The sequence below is a fragment of the Equus przewalskii genome, unplaced genomic scaffold (genome assembly GCF_037783145.1).
Source record: "Equus przewalskii isolate Varuska unplaced genomic scaffold, EquPr2 contig_R1839, whole genome shotgun sequence".
Taxonomy (NCBI): Eukaryota; Metazoa; Chordata; class Mammalia; order Perissodactyla; family Equidae; genus Equus; species Equus przewalskii.
In genome coordinates this window covers 126,806-137,178 of record NW_027228439.1, presented here as the reverse complement: position 1 = coordinate 137,178, position 10,373 = coordinate 126,806, and the positions used below count along the sequence as shown (strand labels likewise).

The window sequence follows — 10,373 nt, the reverse complement described above, 5'->3', positions numbered from 1 at the left end:
TTCTTGCATTTGAGTCTGTGTATTTTATTTCATATTTTTTCTTTTTAATTTTTATTGTGTTTATGATAGTTTGCACCCTTGCGAAATTTCAGTTGTACATTATTGTTTGTCAGTCACGTTGTAGGTGCACCACTTCACCCTTTGTGCCCATCCCCCAACCTCCCCTTTCCCCTAGTAACCGCTAATCTGTTCTCTTTATTCTACATATTTAACTTCCACATGTGAGTGGAGTCATACAGAGATTGTCTTTCTCTATCTGGCTTATTTCACTTAACATAATTCCCTCAAGGTCCATCCATGTTGTTGTGAATGGGACTATGTTATTCTTTTTTATGGCTGAGTAGTATTCTATTGTATGTATATACCATATCTTCTTTATCCAATCAACAGTTGATGGGCACTTAGGTTGCTTCCACATGTTGGCTATTGTAAATAATGCTGCAATGAACATAGGGGTGCATGGGACGTTTGGGATTGCTGACTTCAAGTTTTTTGGATAGATTCCCAGTAGTGGGATGGCTGGGTCATATGGTATTTCTGTTTTTAATTTTTTGAAAAATCTCCATACTGTTTTCCATAGTGGCTGCACCAGTTTGCATTCCCACAGCAGTGTATAAGGGTTCCTTTTACTCCGTAACCTCTCCAACATGTTACTTTTTGTTCTGGTTATTTTTGCCATTTTAATAGCTGTAAGGTGATATCTTAGTGTCCTTTTGATTTGCATTTCCCTGATGATCGGTGACGATGAGCATCTTTCCATGTGCCTGTTGGCCATCCACATATCTTTTTGGAGAAATGTCTGTTCATATCTCCTGCCCAATTTTTGATAGGGTTGTTTGATTTTTTCTGGTTGAGTTGTGTGAGTTCTTTATATAGTATGGAAATTAACCCTTTGTTGGATATATGATTTGAAAGTATTTTTTCCCAGTTGGTGGGTTGTTCTTTTGTTTCAATCCTGTTTTCCCTTGCCTTGAAGAAGCTCTTTACTCTGATGAAGTCCCATTTGTTTATTCTTTCTATTGTTTCCCTTTTCTGAGAAGACATGGTATCTGAAAAGATCCTTTTAATACTGATGTCAAAGAGTGTACTGCCTACATTTTCTTCTAGAAGCCTTATGGTTTCAGGTCTCCCCTTTAGGTCTTTGATCCATTTTGAGTTTATTTTGTTGAATGATGAAAAAGAATGATCAATTTTCATTCTTTTGCATGTGGCTTTCCAGTTTTCCCAGCACCATTTCTTGAAGAGACATTCTTTTCTCCATTGTAGGCCCTCAGCTCCTTTGTTGAAGATAAGCTGTCCACACATGTGTAGTTTTATTTCTGGGCTTTCAATTCTGTTCCATTGATCTGTGCACCTGTTTTTGTACCAGTACCATGCTGTTTTGATTACTGTAGCTTTGTAGTATGTTTTGAAGTCAGGGATTGTGATGCCTCCAGCTTTGTTCTCTTCTCTCAGGATTATTTTAGCAATTCTGGATCTTTTCTTGCCCCATATGAATTTTAGGATTCTTTGTTCTATTTCTGTAAAGAATGTCATTGGGATTCCGATTGGGATTGAGTTGAATTTGTAGATTGCTTTAGGTAATATGGACATTTTAACTATGCTTATTCTTCCAATCCATGTGCATGGAATGTCTTTCCATCTCATTTTGTCTTCATCAATTTCTTTCAGGAAAGTCTTGTAGTTTTCATTGTATAGTTCTTTCACTTCCTTGGTTAAATTTACCCAAAAATATTTTATTCTTTTTGTGGTGATTGTGAATGGGATTGTCTTCTTCTGTTCTCTTTCTGTTAGATAGATAGATAGATAGATAGATATAGATACACACACACAGCTAAAGTCTAAATAAGGAAAATAACAAGGTCATATTTCCATCTGCCACAATACAAAAAAATGTACTAATCTTTTCCACAGAAGAGGAAGCAAAGTCTTTTGGTGATATGCACTCTACTCCTTTATATTGTGTAACCTAAACACTATTACACAAAGTTAATAATACTTAAATACTATGGTATAAAGTCAATGCATCTTTTATATAAGATAAAGGGATAAGAGAGGGAAGAAAACAAGGATATTTAATACACATGCACATTATAACAACATATAGAAGAAATAAGAAATACAGTTTTTGTTTATCTAATTGGTTGTACGCTCATAGCTGGTACTTAAAAATATCTCTTCCACTCCCAGTTCCTTATTACTTTCGCCCTCAGCATGTAGCTTCACTAGTCATGATTCTATACCTACTGGGATAATCCAGATACTCACTCCTGAAGGATTTGGACCATTAGTAGTCCTGCTTGAGTTGAGTTTTTGTAGCTTTCTATTGACTTCAACAGCAGAGAATGATAGTAAGAAGAGACATACTAAGGGAGCTCCTATATTCCAGAGAATATACTTATTATGGAGTAGTCGTTCAATTTTTCCTTGGTTTTCAGGATTGATCACCCCTTCCAGCATAGTAACTCTCTTTGTTTCCTCTTGGTCCAGAGGCACGAGAAGCCCAACACAGCCAGATAGCAACCATAGCATAAGGCTCAAGTGAATCATTATTTCTCCTGGTGGAAGCATTCCCCTCTTTGGAACTAAGACTCTAGACAAGCAGAGAATAAGGTTGTGAGGATAAGACGTAACATTCTGCTAGTGGATCACTAGGGGTAAATGGTGAGTCTCTCATTTCTACAACTTTGTCACTGGATTCATGATCTGGCCTATGGAAGAAACAGTAACATAGTGGATGCAGATTCAGAGTACATACAGCCTTCTGGAGATGTGACAAATGCCATTTCAGGACTTAATTTCTTTCTATAATGCATAATAGTTAAAAACAGTAAGAGGAAAATATAAATTAATCTATTACCTAGAGAAATACAAAAAGTCTATGAATTTGAGATCAATTAATAAATATATTTTTAAAGGATGATGGACAAGTATACCCTTCCAATGGGGCAAAAAAACCTTGAAGAGTTAGTTAATGAGGGGAGTTTTGGAATGTTTGAATAGAAAAATGAGATTTTCATGGTGGTCATGTTAATTTACTATCATGCTGAATAAAATTAAGTGAGTCCAGCAGTTCATTCAACATGTTAAAACAAGTTCTTTTGTTTCCTAATCAGGAAAGAGCCTTCAGTTAGATCATAGAAGGGTCTTGGCCAGGAGTCAATCAAGGTCCGCTGATCTCTGCTTCAGCAGGTTAGACCATGTTATGACACACTATATTGGTCTGTTCTATCACCTCTTGGAAAGTGCTACATTATGTGGATTTTGTTTTTCCTTTTTAACCCTCTCTTGGCTTTCCCGTTTCTGAAGTGGATGGAATACCACACTCAGCACAGGCAAGTAGTAATTAGGTCGATGCAACCATCTTGGTTTCAGGATTCATACCCATGACGTTCCATTGTGCTGTTTCCAAGTTATTCAATCATCTTTTGACATCTGGTGCATGAAATGGCCAGATGGAAGATGTGGGAAAACCATGTTTATACTACACCCTAGAGCAGCAAAGATTAAGACAAAGTAACATAACTAATCAATGCAAGGTGACTCTTAACCAGCCTCCTTTTTGTCAAGCCCAGATTATGTGAAAAAATTATATGGCTGGTTTGACTCACCTTGGACAATCAAATGACATGATTCTTAATTTTTAAATAGGGATACTAAGACATGTCAGCCAGTACATATGCGCTACCTTATTTGCTCAGGAAATAAGTCATAATAATTCTACTGTCCTGCCACTTAAAGTTGGCCATGTTAAACTTTTTTTTTTAATTTTGAGCTATTTTATTTTTAATATTTATTTGAAAATTCAATGTTGTCATCATGAGGGAAAACAAAATTTGTTGGATTTTCTTATATATAATCCATGGTTTGGTATTATTTGTTTTTCTCTCCTTTCCTTTCTTTCGTCCAGCTTCAGTGAGATATTACTGACATATAACATATATAATTTTAGGGTATACAGTGAAATGATTAGACACATGTGTAAACTGCAAAATGATTACCAAACTAATGTTAACGCCTCCATCCACTCAGATTGTTAACATATGCTTTGTGTGTGGTGATAATACTTAAGATCTACTCTCTTAACAGCATTTAAGTTATTTAATACTATATTGTTAATTATCAGCAAGCAGTGCATCAGATCCTCAGATCTTATTTATCTTATAACTGGGGATTTGTAGCATTTGATCATCTCCACATATCCCCCCACATCCAACCCGCAGCAATTACCATTCTACTCTCTATTTCTACGAGTTTGGCTTTTTTAAGAAATTCCACGTATAAGTGAGAACATACAATATTTGTCTTTCTCTGTCTCAGTTAGCGTAATGCTCTCAAGGTCTGTCTATGTTGTCAAAAAACAGAATCTCCTTGTTTTTATGGCTGAATAACATTCTCTTATATCTTCTTTATTCATTCATCCATTAATGGACAGTTAGGGCATTTCTGTGTCTTGACTATTGTGAGTAATGTGAAATAAACATGAGGGTGCAGATGTCACTTTGCAGATAGTGTTTTCACTTCCTTCAGTTAAATACCCAGAACAGGGGTTGCTGGATCACAGGATAGCTCTATTTTTAATTCTTTGAGGAAGCTCCATACTGTTCTCCATAATTGCTGTATCAACCTACATCCCCACCAACAGTGAATAAGGGTTCCCTTTTCTCCACAGCCTCACCAACACTCGTTGTTTCTCGTCTGTTTCATAAAACCAATTGTATCATTTGAAATGACATCTAATTGTGGTTTTGATTTGCATTTCCCTGATGATTAGTGATGTTGAACATCTTGTCACATACCTGTTGGCCATTTGTTTGTCTTTTGGAACAATGTTTACTCAAGTCCTCTGCCCATTTTTTAATCAGACCAATTTTTGTTTTTACTATTGAGTTATATGACTTCCTTGTATATTTTAGATATTGACCCCTTATCAGATATATAGATTGTAAATATTTTATCTTATTTCAGAGATTGCCTTTTTGTTTTGCTGAATGTTTATTTTGCTGTGCATTAGGATTTAGTTTGATGTGTTCCTACATGCTTATTTTTGTGTTTGTTGTTTGTGTTTTTGGTGTCATACGCAAAAAATCTTTGCCAAGACCAATGCCAAAGAGTTGTTTTTCTACATTTTATTCCAGAAATTTTATGGTTTTCCAAATTTATTCTTCTTTCTGAGGAATGCTTTGGCTATTTTGTGTTTTGAGGTTCCGTACACATTTTAGGATTTTTTTCTATTTCTGTGAAAAATATTATTGGAATTTTGATAGGAATTAAATTGAATCTATAGATCGCTTTGGGTAATATGTACTTTTGCCTTCTTATTTTTTTTGCTGAGGAAGGTTCTCCCTGAGCTAACATCCATTGCCAATCTTCCCCTTTTTTTCAGTTGAGGAAGATTAGCCCCAAGCTATCATCTGTGCCAATATTCCTCCACTTTATATGTGGTTTGCCATCTCAGCATGGCTGATGAGTGTTGTACATCCACTCATGAGATCCAAACTCATGAGCCCAGGCCACCAAAGTGGAGCATGACGATCGTGACCATTATGCCACTGCTCTGGCCCCAACATGTATGTTTTAACAATATTATGTCTTCTGATACATGAACACAGGATATTTTTTCCATTTATTTGTGTCTTTTTCAATTCTTTCATCAATGTCTTACAATTTTCACTGAAGACATTTTCTACCTTCTTGGTTAAATTTGTGACTCAGCATTTCTATGCAATTTTGAGCAATATTTTTTCTATTTCTTGTCAAAGATCTTGATGTAGCACTTGCCAAGAGGTGCTAAAACTGACCACTATATTGTGTCATAACATGGTATAACCTGTTGAAGCAAATAAAGATCAGCGGACCTTGGTTGACTCCTGGCCAAAACCCTTCTATGATCTAAATAAGGCTCTTTCCTGATTAGGAAACAAAAGAACTTGTTTTAGCACGTTGAATGAAATGCTGGACTCAACCCGATTTATTCAGCATGAGAGTAAATTAACATGACCGCCACGAAAATCTCATTTTTGCATTCACATCTTCCAAAATTCTCCTCATTCATTATTCAACTTTTTTTTTTCCATTGGAAGAATACTCTTGTCTGTCAAACTTTCAAATATATTTATTAATTGATCGCATATACATAGGCCTTTGTATTTTTCTTTAAAATAAATCTATATATATTTTCCTCCTAAAGTTTTTAACTGTCATGCACTATAGAACCAAATTAATTCCTGAAATGGCATTTGTCGCATCCCTTATGATTTTATTTGAGCTTTTTTCTATTTTGTTTGTTACTTCACAATTCCTAGACAACTTGATATTTAGCATGTGTCAAAGGTGTTATGAATAATGAGCAAAGTATGTGACGATTGGAAATGTTAAAGTTCAGAGAGAACTAACTTGTACATTTAAGATAATGAAATATTGACACAAGATCTTAGTCTAAAAGTACACAGAGAGGTTTCCTTAAGGAAGTAATTCAGCTGAAATAAATTTTAGAGTTGACATGAGTTAATACTTAGGCTAGACAATTAGGGTATCTCTTCTCATAATTGTCAGAAACGACTCTGCTCAGAAAAATATGTGAGAGGGAACTCATCTGAAAGAAAAACAACTAAAAATTTGACCCGTATCCAGTCACAACATTTTATCCCCTGAAAATGGGTCATTCATGGGGTTGCTCAAATAAAAACCAAACTAACTCAGACAATAAAGGTACAGCGTACCCTCCCTCAGCAAAGGGCAAGGAATTTCTCCATCATAAAAATGTTGGCTGCAGCCATTGTTTCCTCAGTTCTCATTCACTGCATATTATTTTTCTGTTTCACTTACCAGATGGACTGCAGTATTAGTTTGACTCCAAATATATCTTAGATTATAATTTCTTTTGAATTTATTTTTGTTTATTTTCAAAAAATTAAATTAATTTAAGTGGGGACCATATCACTTCAATATTTATGTCACATTTCGCTGAATAAGGTCAGGCAGTGTGGCCAACATGGTATTCACGTATTATATTTTTATGGTTCATTTGAGACATTTTTGATATTTATATTGCTAAATAGTTGATGAATCATAAGCATATATAATGTAAAATTATTTTCAACAAATACTTTGAATAATATCCATTTGTTAAATATACTACTGCTAAAATTTCTTCAATGCATATCATATGAGGGGTAAATTGAAAGGGTAATGTAAAACAAAATATTTTACAGCATTGATTACTTAGGTCTTGACAGGATGACAGTGGAGTTGTCAGTCTAATATGTGAAATTTAGAGTTGAAGTGTGTTTCATATGTTTACCATTTATTCAGTGAAATTTAGATTACCTTGAAATGTACCTTTATTATTTTCCTGAATAACACTTTCCTAATATGACTTTTCTTACAGATTTCATTACCTGTTTATTTCTAAGACTGTAGATAATAAGATTCAATTATGGAGGAACTATGGTATAAAATACAGAAAAAATCATGTGCTGAGTTGTTTCAGAGTTTACTGAAGGCCTTAGGTACTCATAGAAACCACAACTGAGGAAGACAGACACCAGGAGGATATGAGGGATGCAGGTGGAAAAGGCCTTCCCTTGCTCTCTTGTTGGAAACTTGAGTACCATAGACAATACGCATGTATATGATATAGCAATGAAGATAAAGCAACTACCACATATCCCTATGGAAGAAACAAAAATTAAGAGTTCATTTCTAAAGGTGTCACAGCAGGAGAGCCTCAGCAGTGAGGGGATGTCACAGAAGAACTGGTGGATCACATTGGACTTACAGAAAGGCAGCTGGAATGTGCTGCCAGTGTGCACACCTGCATAGACAAGACCACTGAGTAGAGAAGCCAGTGTCATTTGGACACAGAATTGGTGGTTCATGATAATTGGGTAGCAGAGAGGCTGGCAGATTGCCACATAGCGATCTTGGGCCATTATAGAGGCAAACACCTCCACATATGCACAGTAAATGACCAAGAAGATCTGAGTTGCGCATGCAGCCACAGAAATGGTCCTCTTGCCAGTGAGAGATTGGGCACAGGCATTAGGGACAGTAACAGAAATGTAGCACATGTCCAAGATGGATAGATTCCTGAGGAAGAAGTACATAGGAGTGTGCAGTTTCTGGTCGATGGTGGTGACAGTGATAATTGGAAGATTCCCTAAATTAGTAGCCAGGTACATGAGTAGGAATACCAGAGCTTGCAGTAACCTCAGCTTACAGCAATCATCAAAGCCTGTGAGGATAAACTCAGTCACCATGGTGGAATTGACCATTTTCTGTAAATGCTTGATTGGAAAGGCAGAGGGATAAAAATAGGAAGAGTGAAAATAATTATTTTTTTAGAATAAAGCGTTTGCCTCTATTTTCTATGGGTGGTTTTTGTTTGTGGGAATGGTCCACTCCTGGTCTTTTGATTTTTCTCAGCCACTCTTCAGTTGATATAGTACCAAGGTGCTAAGGATGATATCCTCCAACCTATTCCTCTGGGTGTGACATGCAGAACTCTTCCTCTGTTTCTTCCATAATATCCAATCCATGAGGTTTATGTTTTAACAAAAATTGAATTATTTAATGCAAGAAAATCTCTGTAAGAGAAATACTGTCTGAGAAAGAAATGCTTTCTTAGAAGCTGAATAATGCACTCACTCAGGATGTTGACACACAGCAGGGCTTTATCTCTGTGCCCTTCAAGCATCTCATCAAGATGCCTGCCCTGTTTGGCATTACTCCTCCCAAGATTAGTGCAGAATCTGAGACTAAGAGTTCTCATATCTTTATAACACTTGTCATTGCTATGAATTCTGTGTGGGGTCAGTAGGCTTATATTTTGCATGTCATTTTAAATTGTCATTTTTATAGACATCTATTTATTTTAATTTTTGAAAATAATCAATGTGCAAAGTTTGGAGAAAATTAAAATGGGCCTTCACTACAGCTAGTTCAAGGGTCTCTGCTCTAGGTGGACTGAGCGTTGGTGGAGAAGATATCTGTGTGGTCATGTGAGGACAGAGACACAATTTTTGCTATCATAATTTTTATAAACATTTTCTGTACATTCTTGAGTAATCTAGAGCTAATAAAGTTGAATATTATATGATTGTAATAAAATGAGTGGGGACCGTTTCCCATCTTCATCTTCTGAGTAGTGCTTCCCATTGTTTGTATTCAATTTCTTCATGATCACTTTGCTATCTACATTTACTATGAATTTTGACACTGATCCTACACAGAAATTTATCTCCCACAAGATAATAATCTGAAAGTTTCACATGTAAAGCATAACCCTTGTCCTGCTCACCTCTACTCCTTCCTAACAAATTATCTTCTTACATCTTTTCTATAAATCCCATTTTTAAGTTACCCTCCCCCTTTTCTTGACTATCTCTGTTGTCGCCATTATTGTATCATCATATACAATGCTAGTAATCCAGACTATAGTTCATTTTATATTTTACATATGGAAATATTGATACCATTATAATATTTAAATGTATCCACGAAGAGGAACAATTTACTAATGAAGAAGCCATCTCAAAAAGTAAGGGAACTATGGGGCTGGCCCTGTGGCTGAGTGGTTAAGTTCGCGCGCTCCACTGCAGGCGGCCCAGTGTTTGGTTGGTTCGAATCCTGGGCGCGGACATGACACTGCTCATCAAACCACTCTGAGGCAGTGTCCCACATGCCACAACTAGAAGGACCCACAACGAAGAATATACAACTATGTACTGGGGGGCTTTGGGGAGAAAAAGGGAAAAAATAAAATATTTAAAAAAAAAATTAAGGGAACTTTGGGGCTGGTCCATGGTGTACTGGTTAAGTTTGGGCACTCTGATTCGGTGTCCCCGGATTGTGGGTTCAGATCCTGGGCATAGACCTACACCAGTTTTCAGCCATTCTTTGGTGGGGACCCACATACAAAATAGAGGAAGCTTGGCACAGCTGTTAGCTCAGGGCTAATCTACTTCAGCAAAAAGAAAAAAAGTAAGGAAACTGAAATCTCAAACATATGTTTCCAGTTTTGGCTCAGTCTAAGGATGTCAAGTCCTCAACACTCATATTTTTTATGGATCCAACCTTGTCAATTACTGACCATTTTTCATCTCCACTTTGTGCTTGGTTTCACTGTTTCATCAGAATATTACCAGATCCTCAGACATCTCTCCACTGCTCCATTTCATTTCATTGTTTTTCTAATGTTCTACTGTTTTCCATAAAGTTATAGTATTTTCACCTGTATGATGTTTAAAATTCCTCTATCTGTAAAATAATTTGTCTTAGTCTTACTGATATCTTTCATTATTTTTCCTTTTTCCTATTTTTCCCCTATGATAATTTTAAAAGGTTTTATCAATATATTCCAATGATAAATT

The 10,373-nt window shown here is 36.0% G+C and overlaps 1 protein-coding gene across 1 annotated transcript; it reads right to left on the bottom strand.

Moving 5' to 3' along the window:
* Nucleotides 1–7,436: 7,436 nt before the first annotated feature.
* LOC139081366 (olfactory receptor 14C36-like) lies at nt 7,437–8,276 on the bottom strand. Its single transcript, XM_070606869.1, has one exon. The coding sequence runs from the start codon at nt 8,274–8,276 to the stop codon at nt 7,437–7,439; it is 840 nt and encodes a 279-aa protein (XP_070462970.1).
* Between the last annotated feature and the right edge of the window lie 2,097 nt (nt 8,277–10,373).

What these genes read in the sequence shown, in the direction of transcription:
- LOC139081366 (XM_070606869.1), bottom strand. Translation starts at nt 8,276, where the DNA reads ATGGTCAATTCCACCATGGTGACTGAGTTTATCCTCACAGGCTTTGAT.